Source organism: Somniosus microcephalus, chromosome 6 (assembly GCF_052327205.1).
Source record: "Somniosus microcephalus isolate GS21.2 chromosome 6, FLI_Smic_1.0, whole genome shotgun sequence".
Taxonomy (NCBI): Eukaryota; Metazoa; Chordata; class Chondrichthyes; order Squaliformes; family Somniosidae; genus Somniosus; species Somniosus microcephalus.
In genome coordinates this window covers 51726508-51749465 of record NC_140992.1, presented here as the reverse complement: position 1 = coordinate 51749465, position 22958 = coordinate 51726508, and the positions used below count along the sequence as shown (strand labels likewise).

The 22958-nt window shown below is 44.5% G+C and overlaps 1 protein-coding gene across 5 annotated transcripts in view; it reads right to left on the bottom strand.

The window, feature by feature from the left end:
- LOC147115720 (arf-GAP with coiled-coil, ANK repeat and PH domain-containing protein 2-like) overlaps positions 1-22958 on the bottom strand; it is a 146158-nt gene that overhangs the window by 66320 nt on the left and 56880 nt on the right. For all 5 annotated transcript variants that reach the window (XM_085990211.1, XM_085990214.1, XM_085990213.1 and 2 more), the window contains exons 5-6: positions 20621-20679; positions 17916-18099 (exon numbers count right to left, since the gene is read on the bottom strand). In XM_085990211.1, coding sequence (XP_085846337.1) covers positions 17916-18099; positions 20621-20679 — 243 coding nt within the window. The remainder of the gene's footprint in view (positions 1-17915; positions 18100-20620; positions 20680-22958) is intronic.

Sequence of the window (22958 nt, the reverse complement as noted above, 5' to 3'; positions counted from 1 at the left end):
TTACCTCCCTCTCTATCCCATCTGAAAATCCTGTAACCAGAAATGTTGAGCTGCCATACCTGCCCCTCTTTCAGCCACGTCGCTGCTTCCTATTACTTTGGCTGGGCCTCAGTCGAAGCACTGCCTAGCCTGTGTCATGTCCTGCTCCCACCCCCATCCCTATTGTCAATTAGTTCCTCTTTTGTTTTTAACAGCACTTATTACATTACAGTCTATTTATAGCACAGTAAGCCATTTTCCCAGATTAGTATCAGGCATTATACAACAACGTATTTATATAGCGCCTTTAACGAAGTAACACGTCCCAAGGCGCTGAACGGGAGTATTTTAAGACAAAAAAATGTGACACCGAGCCACACAAGGAGAAATTAGGGCAGATAACCAAAAGCTTGGTCAAAGAAGTAGGTTTTAAGGAGCATCTTAATGGAGGAGAGGGGGATAGAGAGACGGAGAGGTTTAGGCAGGGAATTCCAGAGCTTAGGGCCTAGGCAACAGAAGGCATGGCCACCGCTGGTTGAGCGATTATAATCAGGGATACTCAAGAGGGCAGAATTAGTTCTGCAAATTTGTTCTTTCTTTAGTACTGGGATCCAGCTTGTTGGGGGGGGGGGGGGGGGAAGAAATAGGATATATGGAGTGAAGGGGTAGGAAGCAGCATGAGAAAGACAGAGGGGAGGGCACTGAGTGATGGAATTGAGGGGGTCACAGGAAGGGAAAATGCAGTGGAGTGTCCCTCCATGGATGTTGCTTTCTACTATTGCTGTATGAGCCACAAAGCCAGCCTGAAGGAGAGGGAAACCAGAGAGTGAGAGAGACCCAATAGAGTAGATTTAAAAGTTGTATCTCCATCATGTCTGTAGGAAGTGTAAACTTTTTCCTGTGTCTGTGCTGATAGGTTTTAGTGAGTATGAAAGTTGAGCCAAAAAACAGTGCAGTTCACTAGCTCAAATTCCCATTCACAAAATAAATTGGAAGATGACTTGATACAATTTCCATTTTCCTCATCTTTGGAGCTACTGTGCATGTGTGATTTCCCCAGGTCATAACTACTCTGCAGCCTTCACTGTTGATTTTTGCTGCTCAGTGACGAGATCAGCATTTTTGGCGGTCTGCTTGAAAGTGTAGAAGATGACAAGTCAAGTCACAGAGCAAAAATAAAATACGACAGTGCAGAAAAGAGAAAGAACAAAAAGATAGAGGAAGAAATCGTAGATAGTGAGGAAAAACAGAATTCGGAGAAGTCAAATATTTAAGAAAAAAAAACACAATGGTAGGAAAAAGAAATACATTGCTGAGAATAGAGAAAACTCTGCATGGGGGTAGGAAGAAAAACAAAAGCAAAAGCATTAAGCAGCAAGAATAGCAAGTAATAAACGAGTGTAGGAACTGGGGTTCCTAGCCGAAGAATTGAGATTGACTCAGAAAATCAAAAACAATAACATTTAGTGAACAAACGAAGCTGTACAGGAAACTGTAGGATACAATGCAAATAGGTCTGGTCTGCTTGAAAGCCTCTCTGGAAACTGCTAGAAGGTTCCAAGCTCTGACGTCATGACATCATCACGTTCTTCCTGCCGTTGAGAGATCACGTGACGGACGGCATGACATCATCACGTGGCGTACAGGAAAGAAGCCCTAGTACAGTTAACAGATACATTAAAAGGTGCAGCCCCCAGCTGTATTACATTGCTGTAGAAGGAATTATATACAATTGTCTGTAATCCTCTGGTGGTTCCGCCACATGCGCGCACCCCCCCCCCCCCCCCCCCACCACAATTGCTTTTAACAGAGAAGGTAAGGCAAGAAGGGGGTCTGACGATTCTGTCCGACCGACTGCGATACCCCGGCAGCTGGAACGGAGCACTAGAAGACGAACTGGCCGTTGGCTGTGGTTGGGATGACGCCGCAGGCGGAGAAGAGGCTGGCTGTGGTCGACCCAGTGAGGCGGGCACTGGCGACACAGCGGATGACTGTGGCTGTACTGGACCAGCGGTGGACGACCATGACGAGGCGGCTGAGCGGTGACGACTGGTTCGCTCAGATCCAGATGCGCCGGTTTCAACCGATCGATGGAGATGTGGTCAGGCTTACCGCCGACGTCGACTGCGAAGGACTTGTCACCGGACGAGATGACGCGGAACGGACCGGTGTAAGGCGGTTTGAGTGGGTTTTTGCGAGCATCCTGCCGAATGAACGCGTATTCTGCGCTCTTAAGATCCACCGGGACATGGGAGCGCTGCAGGTCACGATGCGACGTAGGCACTGGGATGAAATTCCTAGCCGCTTCCTGGTGGCTGACGAGCTGCTGAGCTGGGGACCAGGGTTCCGTGTGCGGAGGAAGAAAATCGCCAGGCACCCAGTGGTTGGCCGTAAACCAGCTCTGCAGAAGAATGCAGGTCGTCCTTAGGCGCCGTGCGAAGACCTAGCAGCACCCAAGGGAGCCTGTCCACCCAACTAGGCCCACAGAGACTAGCACGCAGTGCGGCTTTAAGGGACCTGTGGAATCTTTCACACAGACCGTTCGCCTGTGGATGGTAGGCGGTGGTGCGATGAAGCTTGGTGCCCAAACCTTGAGCTACGGCTTTCCAAAGCTCAGAGGTAAATTGAGGCCCCCGGTCAGAGATGTCAGCCGGTACCCCGAACCGAGCTACCCACGACGAGATGAAGGCTCTGGAGACGTCTGCCGCTGTGGTGGCAACCAAAGGAATTGCCTCTGGCCACCTGGTGGAGCGGTTTACCACGGTGAGGAGGTAAGTGTACCCGCGAGAGGACCAACCAGGTCCACGTGCACATGGTCGAATCGATGCTCCGGAACCAGAAAAGTGGCGACTGGGGCCTTAACATGGCGTTGTATCTTGGACTTCTGGCAACTCACGCAGGTATTGGTCCAGTCACGGACGTCGAGATGCATGCCCTTCCAGACGAATTTCTTTGCCACGAGTCGCTGTGACGATCTCATGCCAGGGTGTGACAACCCATGGATAGTGTCGAAAATTCTCCTGCGCCATTCGACTGGAACGATTGGACGTGGGACGCCCATCGAGATGTCACACAGGAGTGTGGTCCCTGCGGCCTGGAAACTGACATCAGCCACTTGTAAGCTGGAAGGTGCGGTCCGGTATGCCTGCACTTCAGGGTCTGCCTCCTGTTCTTTTGCCAAACCAATATAGTCGACTCCCAGGTGTATTGCGTGGAGCTGGGCGCGGGAGAGACAACCCGCCACCAGGTTGTCTTTGCCCGAGACATGTTGTATGTCGGTTGTAAATTCAGATACGTACGTAAGATGACGTTGTTGCCGTGCCGACCATGGTTCCGCTGTCTTGGCCATCGCAAAAGTAAGTGGCTTGTGGTCTACAAAAGCAGTGAATGGGCGTCCTTCCAGTAGGAAGCGAAAATGGCGGATGGCCAGAAACAATGCAAACAACTCCCTATCAAAAGTACTATACTTGCGTTCGTTCTTCCGCAATTAGCGGCTGAAGAAAGCCAGTGGTTGCCATGTGCCGTCGACCCACTGCTCCTGTACTGCCTGATACGCTTATCAATTACTCCATAAAAGGCGATGAATTAGGAAAGTAATGAAGAGGTTTTTATTAACTAAAGAACAGAGCATGCCTCTCGTGGCCAACTGGTTCCAAGAAGGAAGTGGGTTGCCGAAACACCCACCTTTATACCTGGTCATGTGGGCGGAGCCAGCTGAGGCATGCATTGGTACACAGCGCCAACCAGAGGTAACAATATGCAATAACGATAACAGTAGGATACAATAACAGTGGTTTACCACACTGCCCCGATGGCATAATCAGATGCGTCGGTGGCAAGGGCAATGGTTGCGCCCGGAAGGGGATGTGCCAACATGGTCGCAGCAGCCAAAGCGTTCTTAGTGTCGAGGAAAGCCTGGTCCATCTGGGGTGTCCAATCGATCAGGTCTTTGCCCGATTTACCTCCGAGAGCCTCGTACAAAGGTTGCATCAACAATGCCGCCTTGGGGACAAACCGATGATAAAAACTGACCATTCCCAGAAATTCCTGGAGGACCCCGACGGCCTGAGGAAGAGGGAACGAGGTGACTGCTTCCACCTTCGTGGCCAGCGGGACGGTGCCTTCTGAGGTGATTCTGTGTCCCAGGAAATCAATGCTGTGGAACCCAAACTGGCACTTGGCCAGGTTGATATTAAGGCCATGTTGGCTGAGACGAGAAAAAAGGGTACGCAAGTGCGTAATGTATTCTTTCGTGCTGTTACTGGCAATAAGGATGTCGTCTAGGTAGACGAAGATGAACAGCAGATCGCGCAACACGGAATCCATGAGACGGTGGAAGGCTTGTGCTGCATTCTTCAGCCCAAACGGCATACGAAGGAACTCAAAGAGCCCGAAAAGTGTGATGACGGCAGTTTTGGGGACGTCCCGAGGATGCACGGGCACTTGATGATTTCCAAAGTAGACCTCGTCCGAGGCTAAGATGGAATTCCCTGCCAGATGGGCCGAAAAATCCTGAATGTGAGGAATTGGGTACCGATCCGGTGTGGTAGCCTCATTCAGGCGTCTGTAGTCGCGCATGGTCGCCATCCGCCGCCCGGCTTAGGAACAATGTGTAATGGCGAGGACCAAGGACTATTCGAACGTCGAATAATATCCAGGCATTTCATTGTATGGAACTCCGCCTTGGCGGCCACGAGTTTACCAGGTTCCAGCCTTCGAGCTCTCGCATAAACGGGGGATCTTGTCGTGGTAATGTACTGCGCCACACCGTGCCTCGCGACTGAAGAAGAAAATGTGGGCCTGGTGAGCTCAAGGAACTCACTGAGAAGACGAGAGAACTCATTTGGAGATGGGACTGCACAGGCAACTGCCCAAGACATCGCGGTGCTTCGGTGGCAGGGGACCGAGTGAAAAGTGGAGGCACTGATTAGCCGGCAGTGTCGGACGTCGACGAGAAACCCATTTGCGCAGAAGAAATCTGCCCCCAGGATGGCCTGTGAGACTTTCGCTGTGATGAACTCCCAAACAAAACGTTGGCTGCCAAAACTCAACTGGACCCTATGCTTTCCGAACATTGGCTGCCTCGGGGGGGGGGGGGGGAACCTTGACCGCCGGATTGAAGATCTAGCTTCGACGCCGGTAGGATACTGCACTGGGAGCCAGTATCAGAGAAAACGTCGCCCTGACAGGGAGTCTGTAATATATAGGAGTTTCCCTGCGGACCAGACGGCCGTCGCAACTCCGGCGCGTCCCTTAGGCCTTATTGATGATCTCAGAAACCACTGGTTTGAGGTAGGTTTTTTTTTGGTGATAAACTGCAGGGCAGACGGCAATTTCTGGCCTTTGCGCCAAAACGAGCGTGGTATGCACACCAGCCTGCAGGAGTCGTCGTGGGATTCGCTCTTGTGGGGGGTGGGCGCCTCGTGGCTGCACAAGATTGTTGAGACGGTGAATATTTTATCCGCTTCCGCGGTGAGCTCAGCACAATCCGTGATTGCGGAATTGGCCAAGGCCGTCTGTACTGGCTCTGGTAGTTGACAGAGAAACAGCTCGCGGAACAGAAAACATTGCGATTCCGAGCCCAAAAGCGTGAGCATTTGGCTCATGAGCCCTGAGGGTTTTGAGTCCCCGAGGCCGGGCATGGAGATAAGTCTGCGAGCGCGCTCCAACTTGGACAGACCGAAAATCTGCAGTAAACGTGCTTTTAAAGCTTCGTACTTGCCATCGTTCGGTGGACTCTCGAGGAGGCAGACGACCCCCGAGGCCGTGGCACTGTCGAGGGCGGAGACCACGTAATAATAACGGGTCGAATCCGCTGCTACTCCCCAGATTGCAAATTGGGCTTCCGCCTGGAAAAACCACACGGCCGGTTGTTGCTCCCAAAATTGCGGCAGTTTGAGGGTGACGGCGTTCGTGTCCATGATGTAACTTCAACGAAAACTGTTCGAAGAAATCGGGGTCACCAATGTAGGAACTGGGGTTCCTAGCCGAAGAATTGAGATCGGCTCAGAAAATCAAAAACAATAAAATTTAATGAACAAACGAAGCTGTACAGGAAACTGTAGGATACAATGCAAATAGGTCTGGTCTGCTTGAAAGCCTCTCTGGAAACTGCTAGAAGGTTCCAAGCTCAACTGCCAGCAGGTTCCGAGCTCCGACGTCATGACGGCATCACGTTCTTCCCGCCGTTGAGAGATCACGTGACGGACGGCATGACGTCATCACGCAGAGTACAGGAAAGAAGCCCCAGTACAGTTAACAGATACATTAAAGGTGCAGCCCCCAGCTGTACTGCATTGCTGTAAAAGGAATGATATACAATTCTCCATAATCCTCTGGTGGTTCCGCCACACGAGTAATAATACAAATACAAGGCTGCACTGATACTGCTACTTTTGCACCAATGCAAAGCGGTTTCAAATGTACACCGACACAAAAGTGTCAGTATAACTTTGGAATCAGGTCATGTGACTCGAGAAAGCACTTTGTTAGATCTACTGCAGGAGGTCATCTCACACTGCTTAGGCTTGGCAACAGATGGGAGTATAACTTGAGTCCATGATTATAGTATTTCTCATGAACATTGGGCAATTTGAATATCTACATTTTCTTCCTTTTTACTGGTTAAAACTTTAGAAACCAATACAGGGAGCACTTACAGAATACTGTACTACTCTAGAAAAATGGGTACTGTGTAGAGATTCGCGTATCTCTGGTAAACAGGATCGAGTGCAAACCAATTGTGTTTAATCGGAGTTTAGGATAGACTTTAACACTCTAGTAATATAGCAAAAACATACGACCGTGACAAGCAGCTGGTACCAGACCCGATCGGACAGACAGCTGGTGTACGTGAACAGTTCTGACTTGCGGCCTCTCTTCCTTTCGTCTGACTGGTGAGCGTGGGATCACTCTCGAAAGAGCGCTTGACCAGCCCAACCTTTGCTTAGTTCTCTCCTCCACCGTCTGTGAGCAAGCACTCAAGGTGTTACTTTTATTCCCTTTTTAGAGGTGGGCTTGAGGCCAAGTTATTGGCAAGACCATTTAACCTATAGGAGGTTTCTCTAAAACCTCATCACCCAATGGCACCGCAAGTTCTTGTCTCAATTCTTGGATGAAAGCCCTCCCCAAAAGGGGGTCTCATTGCTTCATCCAATTTGTCTTATTGTTTAATCTTTCTGAAGGTTCTTCCTTTGGAATGTGTGTTTTATCTCTCTTGTCTCTATCCTCCTTGACCCAGCAAGTACAAGGTCTGACCTTGTCCCTTTTTAATCAGAAGGCCCAAACCAGAGCTGTCGCACTTTAGCCAGTCGCTATCGCTCTTTCATCTAGCAAATGGCCCATTCCAAGATGGATACTGTAGTGTATGTAACCTGTACCACCTTAAGAGGATACCTTAAGGTGATGGACTACTTTTTGATGGCTCCTGTACATTGTAGTACCGGTGGTGACCACACCAGTATATAAACCCGGAGGAGCAAAGTGTATCCCAGTTCAGCCCTGACCCTCAATCACTAAAGACCTGTTTAATTATTTCTGTAGTTTGTGTCCTGTTATTCAGCATAACTACATTTGAAAACACAGACTCAACAGATACCTTAGCCTCCTTTCATTCTATGTCTTTTCCTAATTAACCTTTAATTACCTTCACAAGCAGTTCTGCTAAACAAACTCCAAATTCTATCTACATGTAGAGATTATAATATGGCTATTAGTAATTATGGAAGAAACATAGGAAAGGAAGACTTGGATTTATATAGCACCTTTCACAACCACCGGACGTCTCAAATCGCTTTACAGCCAATGAAGTACTTTTGAAGTGGAGTCACTGTTGTAATGTAAGAAACACAGCAACCAATTTGCACACAGCAAGCTCCCACAAACAGCAATGTGATAATGACCAAATAATCTGTTTTGTTATGTTGGTTGAGGAATAAATATTGGCCAGGACACCGGAGATAACTCCCCTGCTCTTCTTCAAAATAATGCCATGGGATCTTTGCCTGAGAGCGCAGACAGGCCCTCTGTTTAACGTCTCATCCGAAAGACAGCACCTCTGACTGACAGTGCAGCACTCCCTCAACACTGTACTGGAGGTGTCAGCCTAGCTTAATGTGCTGAGGTCCCTGGAGTGGGACTTGAACCCACAACCTTCTGACTCAGAGGAGAGTGTGCTACCAACTGAGCCACAGCTGGTTGGGCCTTCATTGGCCAAATTAAAGATACATTAACAAAGTCAAAACCCTAAACCTACAAACAACAGACAGCTAGCCTGGCAGGGTGATCCTGTGGGCCCGTGTGGAATGTTAATGCCTCACCTAATCAATCTAATTAAAAAGACTGTCTCAAATTCGAATGCAAGTTTTCCAGGAAAACAAAACTTATGCAATCCTCTTACTTGTCTCGAGCAGAAACATACAATCATTTAAACACAGTATTATTCGTGGAGCCATATACATTTTTAGGCACCCCTAGCTTCTAACAACTGCTTCAGAGCAGGAATCAGAGTTCAAGGGATAAAGATCAGAAACCACATACAAGGCCCTGGACTACCCATGAGCAAGGTCATGGGAGCTCTAACATTTCAACACAGCTTGGAACAATTTTGATTTGAGAATCCATGGAACAGTTCCCATGGACTGGAGGGCAGCTAATGTTACCCCACTATTCAAAAAAGATGGTAGAGAAAAAACGGGGAATTACAGACCGGTAAGCCTGACATCGGTAGTGGGGAAAATGCTAGAGTCCATTATAAAAGATGTAATAGCAGAGCACTTGGAAAACAGTGACAGGATCGGACAAAGTCAACATGGATTTACAAAAGGTAAATCGTGCTTGACTAATCTACTGGAATTTTTTGAGGATGTAACTGGTAAAATAGATAAGGGAGAACCAGTGGATGTGGTGTATTTGGACTTTCAGAAGGCTTTCGTTAAGGTCCCGCATAAGAGATTAGCGTGTAAAGTTAAGGCACATGGGATTGGGGGTAAGGTACTGACTTGGATAGAGAACTGGTTGGCAGACAGAAAGGAAGCAAAGAGTTGGAATAAACGGGTCTTTTTCCGAGTGGCAGGCAGTGACTAGTGGGGTACCGCAGGGATCGGTCCTTGGACCCCAGCTATTCACAATATATATTAATGATCTAGACAAGGGAACTAGATGTAATATCTCCAAGTTTGCAGTCAACACAAAGCTGGGTGGGCGTGTGTGCTGTGAGGAGGATGCCGAGAAACTCCAGTATGATTTGGACAGGTTGGGTGATTGGGCAGATGCAGTATAATGTGGATAAATGCGAAGTTATCCACTTTGGTGGCAAAAACAGGAAGGCAGATTATCTGAACGGCAATAGATTGGGAGAAGGGGCAGTGCAACGAAATCTGGGTGTCCTTGTGCACCAGTCGCTGAAGGTAAGCATGCAGGTGCAGCAGGCGGTTAAGAAGGCAAATGGTATGTTGGCCTTCGTAGCGAGAGGGTTCGAGTACAGGAACAAGGATGTCTTGCTGCAGTTGTACAGGGCCTTGGTGAGACCACATCGTGAGTATTGTGTGCAGTTTTGGTCGCCTTATCTGAGGATGTTCTAGCCATGGAGGGAGTGCAGCGAAGATTCACCAGACTGATACCTGGGATGGCAGGAATGACGTATGAGGAGAGATTGGGTCGATTGGGCTTATACTCGCTGGAGTTTAGAAGAATGAGAGGGGAGTTCATTGAAACTTATAAAATTCTAACAGGACTAGACAGACTAGATGCAGGAAGGATGTTCCCGATGGCCAGGGAGTCCAGAACCAGGGGTCACAGTCTAAGGATAAGGAGTAAGCCATTTAGGACAGAGATGAGGAGGAATTTCTTCACCCAGAGTGGTGAACCTGTGGAATTCTCTACCACAGAAAGCAGTTGAGGCGAATTCATTAAATATATTCAAGAAGGAGTTAGATATATTTCTTAAGGCTAAAGGGATGAAGCGGTATAGGGAGAAGGCGGGGACAAGGTACTGAATTTGGACGATCAGTCATGATCTCAGTGAATGGCGGAGCAGGCTCGAGGGGCCGAATGGCCTACTCCTGCTCCTATCTTCTATGTTTCTATGTTTTATAATTAGACACTTCGGGGTAGAATTTCCGCAGCGATTCTCTCGATCATTCACCGTTTCTTCAGCAGAAAACGGTGTGAACAGATGTTTATGACATTTCTCCGTGGTTTCTATTGACCTTCCACTGAAGTTATGGCAGACGATTGGAAGAATCCCTGCGGAAGTTCCAGCCATTTGCCTTTAACTTTATTACAGTGTACAATAGGCTTGCTTATTTGGTTAAGACTGTTGGTTATTTCATCTGACTAAGTTAACACTTTTGTGCTTAATGTATCTACTTTCAATGCAACCAACATGCTTGTACCACCACTTCAATAAACGTTCACCCCCCCATTTATAAACAAATAGTACTTCATGACTAATTATGGAAACTCAATGAGCAATGTTTCTGCTGTTACACATTCCACCACCAGATGGCGATAATAAAGCTGCTTTTAAAAGCAACAAATCTCAAGTTATCTTACCACATGCATCATCTGTTTCAAATGGAGAAACTTTTCTTGCAAAGCACAAGTGTTTTGCCAGAATATTATAAACAGAATTTGTAACGGTTATAAATTAATACCAGTAGAGAGGTTATCCTGTTTTGGTTGTCTATTGCAAGATTAGTGATTGATTAATTATTTCCCTGTTGGCTACCCCCAACAAATTTCAGGCAACTTGATCTCCTCCCCCTACCCCTCTTCAAATCTTTCCACACCACACTCAGAAGGCAGGTAAGCAATCTGCTCCCAAGTTTTTGTCAATCAAGGTTTAGTAACCAATAATCCCCATGATAAACTTCTACATTGTGCATAGCTTTTGCCTTGAAAGAAAAATGAAAATTAATTTTGAAATTCATCTTCATGATAACAAGTGTTCTAGCTGGGGTGACACACCGAGATTTTTCTCTCTCTATAACCGTATCCAAAAATCAGAAACTTGCTTTGTGGGAAAACTGGAAGCAAACCCTCATTCAACTATGTGGCACAGCACATTAGAGAAAAAGTAGGCTGTCCCACTATGCTATTTTAACTTCGTATTTATTGGTCTTTCTTCTTCACCACCACCCCCCCACCCTCACATTGGAGGGCTGTGCTGCATCAGCGAGCCAGAGGCTGAAGAGAGGTGGTTGAGAGAGAGGAGAGAGCAAAGAGGAAAGTGCATCAGGTTCCAAGAGTCGATACGGAGTGGGCTTGATCATCCGGCCCTGTGATTTACACCTGCACCACCTGTGGCAAGGACACTGTTGCTTGAAAATTGGACTCTTCAGCTACTCAATGTTCAGCACGGCAAAGTAACTGAGCGGTTTGGCACTTTCCAGACAGAAGGCTGCCATAACGGTAAGACAAAGTTCGCATCCATGATCTCCCATAGAGCAATTTTCTGCTCCAAATTCATACTCCCACACATGAACATAGACAGAAGTCAATTGCTGCTGCATAGGATGGGTGTGAAAATTTCCATTGTGTGCCTTCTGCTGACTGAATTGAAAGCATTACTTGGAGGTCTGGGAGCACACCACAAAGGGGGAAATTCAAAAGAGCCACTTTGGCCCCAAACACATTTCTTTCACAAATCTCAGAGCTTGTAAGAAATATTAGCTCCATGACTCTAATCAACTTAAAAATACAGGCATAGTTGCTAAATTAATCCCTCTAAGAACATTATATGAAACAACACTGCTCTCATCAGGTCAGTTTCATATAGTAGACTGTATGTTAGACAGATCAGCACAATGTAGCCAAATACGCTACGACAACAATATGGTTATCATAGTGCAATTAAAAAAAGTGGCATATGAAAATGTATGCTTCAAAAAAATGAAATGAAGTAGAAATTAGTTATGGTCCATTTTTGGGCGCATCACTAATAGCAGTGCGACTGAACTGGGAAGCCCAAGGCTTGCCCTAAATGTCGCTGAAAGATCCTGGTACAATTTAGGAGGACCTAAAACAGGGTTTACATACGTATATAACAGGTTACTCATTTACATATGCAAGGGGCCAAACGCCTATTTTAGGCAGCTTCCAGGAGCACCTGAAAAGAAAAATCGGCCGACCCGATACAAGGTCAGTTCTTTTTCAGACACCCTTGGAGTACAAGAGACAGCACTAAGAAATTGGTGCTTTTTGGGCCGTTCTGTGATTGAAAACAGGTATAGCAGTGTCCAAATTCTCCCCAGAGTTTTCAGAAAACACATACATACATTAATAAGCTCTCTGCAGCATAAGAATAGCATCCTAAATACTGGCAGGTGTCAGTTGCAAATATCAGCTGAGCTTTTATTTTGTCAATACCTCAATGTAGAAAACGACATTTCCTATAAAAGCCATCATTTTCATGGGCATTATCACTAATCCAAGACAAAAATCACTGATCTTTGGAGCAGTCTGCTGATACAACAAAATACAGTAAACTCTTTCATATCCGGCACCGACGGGACCGGGATGGTGCCGGTTGATTAAAAATTCCGGGTAACAGAGAGGTAGGCCATTTTTAACACAAAAAAGTGACTAACTCGGCCTCGGGAAAAACGAAAAATGGATTGATTCAGCAAGATTACCGGCTATCTATTTTGACGGTTATTAAAGAATTCCGGTTGATTAGGTGCCGTTTAAACGAGAGTTTGGGACGAATCTGCTAGATACAAAACAGCATCTTCAAATGATGAACCACTGATGGGTAATATACACAGATTTTCTACATCAGAGCAACTTTTTAATCACTAAAACGTCATTTTATTTATAATGCTACAGTACAAAAGGTGATATATTATGAATCTTGAGAATGAAGCAATAAATGCTCTGACTCCTCCGCAAAATGTTAGTTTTTTTTTTACTCTGTCTGCCTGTGCGTTATTTTATATGTGTACAAATGGAATCATTTTCAGTGGCTTTTGCAAGGGCTTAATATTCCATTAAATTAAGGAAATCAATGTATATGCCAAGAATTAAGTAGGAAAAGATCATATAATAGGGTTAAAAAGGAGACCCAATTACCTTAAATTAGGACGCCACCTTCGGACGCAAATCAACAATATTTGTTGCATTCTCTAATAGACTGGATTAGCTTTTGGATGCACAAGTCAATTTTCTATGGTGGTGTTCACAAATAATGTTTGCAAACAAGACACTCACCTGTAGCATTGGCTGAGTGTATAAATGTCAAAATATAAAATGCCGAAGGAGTTCATCGACTACGTTTTTAAAAAAACTTATCAATTTGAATTGGACAGCTATGGATGGTAAAGGCATTTTGGACTGTGCTATGCAAGGAAATGATAGACAGACAGTCTTGGAGATTGTGCTGTCCAATTGGAAGGATGCAATGGCAAGGACAACAGGAAACATACTGAATGATGATGCCACACTGCTTTGTATTTTGTTTTTTTTCTAATTTAAAGACTTGGTGAACAAAAGGATTTTTTAAATACATGAAAAAGATGTATAATGGAGCAAGGGGAAGCAAATATAAAGATCAGACTTATTTTTAAGAATGTACATTTAAAAAAGATAGAAAGTCAAACTTTTTCATTAATTTCTACGCAACTTTACAAATAGTAAAGTTGGAATTAGCATTGTTTAGGGCATTTCAACAGGAACAAGCAACGGGGATGAAGTACATGAAGAAATTAAGTAATGTAATACCATTAGATGACCTTATATCACAAGGCTAAATTTTGTCATGTAATACTAGGTAATCAGTATTAAATGTATATACTGTACAGGAAACTTTGTGCTATCCGGCACCGAGCTGTTGCCGTTCCCTCAAAACTGCCGGACAAACCAGCGTTAATGTTGAAGCATACGGAGCTTTTCATCTCCGTATCTGACAACAAACACTGTTGCTTAGCAACAGCTTCCAAACAGTCGGCCGTACCTTGGAAGCGTCTCTGTCGCTTAGCAACAGCTTCAGAGAGAGACTTTGCAGAGTCTGACTGTTGGAAAAAAAAGCTAACAAAACGGCTCCTGATTTTCGCCGGTGGCTCGAGCTTGCCGGACATTTAACCTCCGGATAACACAAAGTTTCCTGTACCATTTTGTTGTAATATACTGTGAAGTAAAAATTACATCAGTGCAGCACTGCACAATGAAAAAACATGGGAACCTGCCTTTCACTTGGAACAGAACCAGCAACTGATTTTGTTTTGAAATACTAAATTCTTAAAACTATATCAAGCTATAAACAGAAGCAGGAATATGCTTCGAAGCAGTACCTTTTTGGGGAATTCCAATAACATTGTATGAACATTCCTCCTGTTGTTTAAGACACTGCCTGAACCTCTGTGCCCTGTTTTGTAATACATTCCAGCTCACATATTAGAGCTGAGAGCTAATGGCCAGGAGAGGCCTCCTCTTGTTGCGTTTTGGTGTTGATCTGGATCAAATCTAGCACTGAAGGGTCAAAGACTATGCTACAGGTGGTGATAAAATCAGCTCAATATTAGTCAGGAATTTCAGTGAGTTAATTGCTTGGAACTGGTACCAGAGGATAGCAATTTCTGGTTCCGTTATACCCCATTGTAGTCTGTCTAGCTTGAACTCCCACTTGACAGTCTGAAAACTTCAAAAAAGATTGAGTTTTTAAATGAATGAAACTGCAGTTTAAATTCCTAGGTATATCGGCCTCTTGATTCTTCATATAACTTGACCAGCTATTTTTCTTTAGGCATGACTCCTGAAGTTTGTATTCTTCATATGGCTATCCAGTGCCATTATTTATCTTCCTAGGGCAAAAAAAGTGACAAGGGCACAACTGAGGAGCATAACAGCAGTGCATTGCTGTCCAATTCCTATGATTAGGGGAGCAGGATTGCTGACTGGTGATTTCCTTGATTTATTTTTGTTTTCTGCTTTATAGTAAAATACCATAGCTTGTTTTAAATACATATATACACACAATAATTAGAGACATGTAGAATATTTGTTTAATGAAAAGAATTTTAAAGTGGAATAATTGCCATTTTTCAGAGGGCGGGTGAATACAGAATCAGAGACACACAACACAAGATGTTGCATGGAAGCAACACCATTTTTTTCCCCCCCAATGTGAATTAAATTAACTCCTTGTAGACCAAAATATAATGTTTCATCAGCAGTACCTCAGGGGCAATTGTGTGCCTTTAAAACATGTCAGGACAAAGTTAACAGCCAAGGGCAATTTGTGTACAAGTTTAAGTGGGTTCAAATAGGTCAATTTAATTTACAGCTAGAAAATTGTTTTTTGGGGGGGGGGGGGGGTTACAGTTTGTGAATGCTAGTGATCTACTTAATATTTTAGCTTACTGCCTGAAGAAATTGGGAAAAAAATACCAGAAGGTACAAAACAAGGCAGCAGTGTTGGTGAGCAGAGAAATCTGTATGGTAGACAGCAGGCCATATTAAAATCTGTACTCCTGAAATTCCACCAGAATGTTTCCTGCCCCACAAGAGGGGAGAACACACTGGACCAAGTCTACACGAGCATTGTAGATGCTTAGAAGGCCATTCCCTGCCCCCATCTTGGGAAGTCTGACCACCTCCTTGTTTCTAGCCCCAGCATACAAACCGCTCATCAAAAGAGTGAAAACATCAGTAAGATCAGTGAAAGTATGGCCAGAGGGGGCAGTCTCAGAGCTTCAGGATTGCTTCAAACGCACTGATTGGAGCATGTTTGCCCATACTGACATGGAGGAATACGCATCCACAGTGCTATTCTACGTCAACAGTTGCGTCGAGGTCGTCACGACCCATAAAAATATCAGGACATATCCCAACCAGAAACCCTGGATGAACGGGGAGGTCCGCTCTCTGTTGAAAGCATGCGACGTAGCATTCAAATCTGGCAACGCAGCGGCTTACAGTGCAGCTAGGACCAACCTAAAAAAGGGTATCAGGACTGCCAAAAAACAGACACTGCGGATTGAGGATCATTTCCACAACAACTCGGACCCCCGGCGCATGTGGCAAGGCATCCAGTCTATCACCGACTATAAAAGTAAAAACACCAGCCCCCCCCCCCCGGTTAGCGATGCCTCCCTTCCGGAGGAGCTTAACAATTCTACGCTCGCTTTGACAGGAACAGGGAGCCGGCTACCAAAGCCTTGCCACCCCCGGAAGACCAGGTGCTCACTCTGTCCACCTCCAACGTAAGGGGTGCTCTACGCGGAGTGAACACACGTAAGGCTGCTGGACCTGACAGCATCCCTGGACGGGTACTCAAGGAATGTGATCAGCTGGCTGATGTCTTCACCGCCATCTTCAATCTGTCACTGGCCCAGGCAGTAGTCCCTACATGCTTTAAGACCACCACCATTATCCCTGTGCCAAAGCAAACGGCTGTGATGTGTCTGAACAACTATCGACCTGTCGCACTCACACCCATCATAATGAAGTGTTGCGAGAGACTGGTCCTGGCTCACATCAAAGCCAGTGTTCCCGCCTCTCTTGACCAACACCAGTTTGCCTATCGCGCAAACAGATCAACGGAGGATGCAATCACAACTGCTCTTCATTCTGCACTGAAACACTTAGACGGTAAAGAGACCTACATCAGAATGCTGTTCATAGACTACAGCTCAGCATTCAACACCATCGTCCCCAACAAGCTGGCCACCAAACTCCACACTCTTGGCCTGAACACTTCCCTCTGCAACTGGACCCTGGACTTCCTAACAAACAGACCCCAGTCTGTCAAATTAGGTAACCACACCTCCTCCCCCCCAAGGATGTGTGCTGAGCCACCTCCTCTACTCCCTCTTCACCCACGACTGTGGCTGTTCATGGTTCCAACACCATCAAGTTTGCGGATGATACCACAGTAGTAGGCCAGATCACCAACAACGATGAGTCAGCCTACAGGGAGGAGGTCCAGCATCTCGTGAAGTGGTGCGCCGATAACAACCTGGCCCTTAACATCAAGAAAACCAAAGAAATCATTGTGGACTTCAGGAAGTCCAAAGGCGGAAGACACACCCCCATCCACATCCAAGGGGCTGAGGTGGAAAGGGTGGACAGCTTTAAGTTCCTTGGAGTCCACATCACGGAAGACCTCTCCTGGTCCCTCAATACCTCCTCTCTGGTGAAGAAGGCCCAGCAGCGCCTATATTTCCTAAGGAGGCTGAAGGGATGCAACCTGTCACCCCGGATCCTCTCTAACTTTTACCGCTGCACAATAGAGAGCATTCTGACGAACTGTATCACAGTGTGGTATAGTAGCTGTACCTCCCATGACCGGAAAGCCCTGCAGCGGGTAGTCAAAACTGCCCAACGCATTACCGGTACCCGGCTACCAACCATTGAGATCATCTACCAGAAACGCTGTCTACGGAGGTCACTGACCATCATCAAAGACCCTACCCACCCCAGCCACAGTTTGTTCGCCCCCCTGCCATCTGGGAGACGCTACAGATGCATTCACACCCGCACGACCAGATTTAGGAACAGCTTCTTTCCCAGGGCTGTCATCCTACTGAACTCTGCCAATAAACTCTAAAGCCTGCACATCTGTCAATGCACTTTATGATGTTTATGTTTCAAGCCAAATGTATGTTAAATGTCAATCAAAATGTACACTCTCGGGAGCCGCAAGCTTACATTTCGTTGTACTGCACTTGTGCACTAACAATGACAATAAAGTTGATTATTATATTCAGCTGGGATGTTATACCACATATCAATTTGCATTTCAGTATTTGCAACACAACTGATTTTTACTTTGAACAAGAAATGTTGCAAATGGCATAAGTTCACTAAGTTTCAGTGCCAAGTTGTATTTTTTGTTGCAGTCTCACTAAACAATAAATCATTTTTTTTTTTGAATAATTGAAAAATAAATAAGATACTTCCAAGAGGTCAAATCCTCTAAATTAGGAGTTAAGCTTTACCTGCAAAACGTAGTCCAGTGCTATATGCCGAAAGCATTTACGTGTTGCTGTTAGGATGTTGGTAGCCTCTTCCATTTCATGCTGCTTATTTCTTTGAACTTGAGCATTTTTCACCAATGCATTTTCTTTCTCTTCACTGACCTTGTCAAACTGTTTTTTCGCATCTTTAAATTTTCTAAGATCACTGAAATAGATGAATAGAAAGAACATTCATTTATACAGCACTTTATGACCTCAGGGCATCCAAAGATGCTTCAAAACCAATTACTGTAAGTACTTTTGAACTGTAGTTATTGTTGTAATGTAGGGAAACAAAGCAGCCAACTTTCACACAGCAAAGTCCCACAAACAGCAATGAGATAAATGGCCAGCTAATCTGTTGTAATGGTGTTAAAATATTTTTCATTGCAACTGGAACACGTACAAACTATCTGCCTACTTAAACAAAAAAATTAGGGGCATTCAGATGTAATTTTTTTAATTCTTACTAGAATCAAAAAAGGCTTCAAATGCATTAAGGAATTAAGTCATGAGTTATAACTGCATAAAGCACATTGAAACCAATTTTCAATTACCAGTTTAAAGCTGATAATTGAAATTAAAAAAAAATCAAATTAATGCAGAGAAATGCAAACTAATAGATTGGGGGAGAAAAACAAGGACTGGGAATATAAACTCAATGAAACAGTGTGGAAGAGACACCTGGATTACAAATACCTATTTGAGTGAAAATACAAGTGCAAGACGATAAAATCATTTTTTTTTTTTTTTTTTTTTTTAAATAAAGGCCAATAGCGGGATAAAGTACAAGAGAGTTAAGAGGTGACGGTAAATTTGTACAAGGCACTGATTAGCGTACTCTGTGCAATTTTGGCCACCCATGATGATTCTACCCATCATGGAAAATACATTAAAACTATAGACAGTATACAAGGTACATTCACCAGGATGACACCAGGGCTGAGAAATTCTAGTTATGTGCAGAGACTTGAAATGCTGGGACTATTTCCACTGGAGAAGAGAAGGCCATGACGAGATTTAATAGACCTCTATAAAACTATGAAGGGGTTTGAGGGGGTGAATAGGAAAGGCAGCACGGTGGCATAGCGGTTAGCACTGTTGCCTCACAGCGCCAGGGACCCGGCTTCGAATCCGGCCTCGGGTGACTGTGCAAACTCCACACAGACATTCTCCCCGTGTTTGCGTGGGTTTCCTCCGGGTGCTCCAGTTTCCTCCCACAGTCCAAAGATGTGCAGGTTAGGTTGATTGGCTATGATAAATTGACCCTTAGTGTTAGGGGGATTAAAATGTGTGGGGTTACGGAGATAGGGTGGGATATGTGTTGGTGTAGGGGTTACGGGGATCGGGTGGGATATGTGTCGGTGCAGGCTCGATGGGCTGAAATGGCCTCTATCTGCACTGTGGGGTTTTCTGTGATTTCTGTGATTCTGTGACTACAGTGAAACACGTAAATTCGGGACATGCAAGGGACTTGCATCAGGTGTCCTTTATTTGCAGCTATCCTTATTTTCAAATTGGCCATTGTATGTACAGTAAACCAGATAAGCCAAATATATTAATAAATCTATATATATATATATATATATATATATATATATATATATATATATATAAAGGAATCGATCTGTCTGTCCTCACGTGTGCGTCTGTCCGGCTATGCGCTCGAAAGTTAGAGCTTACCTACGCGCGCGTTACCTCCAAAGAAAGCTTACGGTTCCGGGACGGTCGTAAGCGTATTTACTTTTCGGTCGGACAAAAATTGTTCGCGCCTTATGCAAAAAACCTTCAAAATTAAACTCATTATCTGCTACTTAGCATTGATTGACTGACGTCAAGGTTCGACCAATCCTGTGCCGTTACGATTGACCAATCCTACAGTACAGTCCCCTGATGGTTGGCCAATCGGTGTGTGTGTGTGGGGGCGGGACTAATCGTTTTCATCTCAGGGATCTGGCAGCCATTGTTTCCACTGCCATTACTTCAGCTTCCAGCTCAAACTACTTTGATCATCCAGCTTTGAAAAAGTTAGTATCTCTTAAAAATAACATAAGATTTACCAAAAACGTTTTATAAGTACTTTCACTTTCATCTTTCAAGGTATTAAAAAAGGTAGAAATGTTGCCCGGCAGCAGATTGAGAGAGGGACACAGACAGGGCCCAAAAGCCTGGGACTCGATTTAAAATGTTGCCCGGCAGCAGATTCAGAGGGACACAGAGAGGCCACAAAGCCTCGCACTCGATTTAAACCGCCCGGCCCAAAACAGCCCTGGCAAAGCCGGGCTCCCCCAGCTAGTATATATATATATAGATAGACATTAGGTTTAATATTTGCACATCTAAATTCAGTTTTGTGAAGTAATGATTTGTCAATTTTAACATTAACTAACATTTATTGCACCATGTCTGAAAATAAGCAAGTTCACCTAAACCACTGTTCACAGCATCAACTTTTGTGCACGTACCCTTGTCTAGTCAGTGATTATTGTGTGTGATATATTCCATTAGAATAAACTTATTTTGGTTCTTCCCTATTGACATTACTGATTTAGAAATAGTACATAGCATTCCCAGTTTCAATCAGATTTTTGTACTTAACGTTTTTCATCTATTCTGCTGTGTGTCTACTCATTTGACCTCACTTATTGATCAAAGGATATGTAAATAAGAACAAAAAAGGTGCCTACTCTTTAACAAATGTCTGAAGTTGCAACTTGATGGATCTTTGGGCTTGATCAAACAGAATCTGAAATAGAAAATAAAATATTTTACAATTAATAGAGGCAAGGGTTAATATACCTTAATTATTTTCATCAATGGAAACACTCTGTGCATGTTCCAGTGCAATTTTCTATTCATGGTCTGCATTTTCTCTTCCAAGAGCATTTTATTCTCCAGCTACTAAAAATATAATCTGAAGAGGAATTACATCAATGTTTGTTCTCATACATTAAGTGTATTTAACCCTAATTATATGATTTTTAAAATTGCAACAGTATTTGCAACAGTCCTATTCAATTACTTTATCTCCAATTTTTGGCTATTTTTCTTGAAAAGAATTATCCATGAACTATAATCCATCAGGATTGATGAAGTACAAACCAACAAAGGATATTTTATCCTTTATGTTGGTTTGTACTTGAACTATAATCCAAACTCCACACTCTTGGCCTGAACACTCCCCTCTGCAACTGGACCCTGGACTTCCTAACAAACAGACCCCAGTCTGTCAAATTAGGTAACCACACCTCCCCACCCCCCCCGGACCCTAAACACGGGGGCCCCATAAGGATGTGTGCTGAGCCCCCTCCTCTACTCCCTCTTCACCCACGACTGTGGCTGTTCATGGTTCCAACACCATCATCAAGTTTGCGGATGATACCACGGTAGTAGGCCAGATCACCAACAACGATGAGTCAGCCTACAGGGAGGAGGTCCAGCATCTCGTGAAGTGGTGCGCCAATAACAGCCTGGCCCTTAACATCAAGAAAACCAAAGAAATCATTGTGGACTTCAGGAAGTCTAAAGGCAGAAGTCACACCCCCATCCACGGGGCTGTGGTGGAAAGGGTGGACAGCTTTAAGTTCCTCGGAGCCCACATCACAGAAGACCTCTCCTGGTCCCTCAATACCTCCTCTCTGGTGAAGGCGGCCCAGCAGCACCTATATTTCCTAAGGAGGCTGAAGGGATGTAACCTGTCACCCCTGATCCTCTCTAACTTTTACCACTGCACAATAGAGAGCATCCTGACGAACTGTATCACAGTATGGTATGGCAGCTGTAGCTACTATGACCGGAAAGCCCTGCAGCGGGTAGTCAAAACTGCCCAACGCATTACCGGCACCCGGCTACCGACCATAGAGCACATATACCAGAAACGCTGTTTACGGAGGTCACGGACCATCATCAAAGACCCTACCCACCCCAGCCACAGTCTGTTCGCCCTCCTGCCATCTGGGAGACGCTACAGATGCATTCGCACCCGAACGACCAGATTTAGGAACAGCTTCTTTCCCAGGGCTGTCATCCTACTGAACTCCACAAATAAACACTAAAGCCTGCACATCTGTCAATGCACTTTATTATGGTTATGTTTATGTTAATGTATTACAAGCCAAATGAATGTTGAATGTTTAAATGTCTTAATCTAAATGTACACTCTCGGGAGCCGCAAGCCTACATTTCGTTGTACTGCACTTGTGCACTAACAATGACAATAAAGTTGATTATTATTATTATTATTTTCCACGTACCTCTCAGCCTTACATAAAGTACAATTCATACTTCTGTCAACCTCAATAATAATGTTTACTGTACTATATTTAACAAAATATGAATTTCTTGTTTAGCAATAATCTGATTAAAATCAAATTATTTATCAAACACAGGACATTACATCTATAAACAGTGAGGTTCTGTTGATTGCTCAAAGTACATTTTTTGCCACAGCCACATAAAAGGCCCTGGTTTCCAGTTTGTTTTCTGAAAAAAATATGGCTTCATTCTATAGTGCTTTTTAAACTGTGCATCTCAAATGGTTGACCACCCTCCCTGTAGGTTACAAAAGAAATGGAAATTAAACCAAAAGCCACACATTTTTAAATCCTGGATGTAGGAAATGTTATTCAAGTTCAACAGTAAATCACTAAACATCATTGCAACTAGGGAATTCCATCATGGTTTATTCCTCTCTTCCCCGCCCAACCCCTTCAATTTCTTCCCTAAAAAAAACTGATAAATACTGGGATACGGTTACCCTTCAGGCATCTCATCCAAGTGGTCATTCTTCACATTAAAGTCTGGATGGCAAATATTAGCATCCACGAGGGCAGTGTATTCACAGCTAAACTGATTCTGCCTTCATCTAACATCTATATACAGGAAACTTTGGTTTATCCGGAGGTTGTATGTCTGGAAACCTCGATCTAACGGCAGAAATCAGCAGCCGTTTTGTTAGGTTTTTTTTCTTTTTTTTTTTCTTCTCCTAGCATTTTTTAAGAAGTCAGTCAGTCTCTGGAAAGCCTC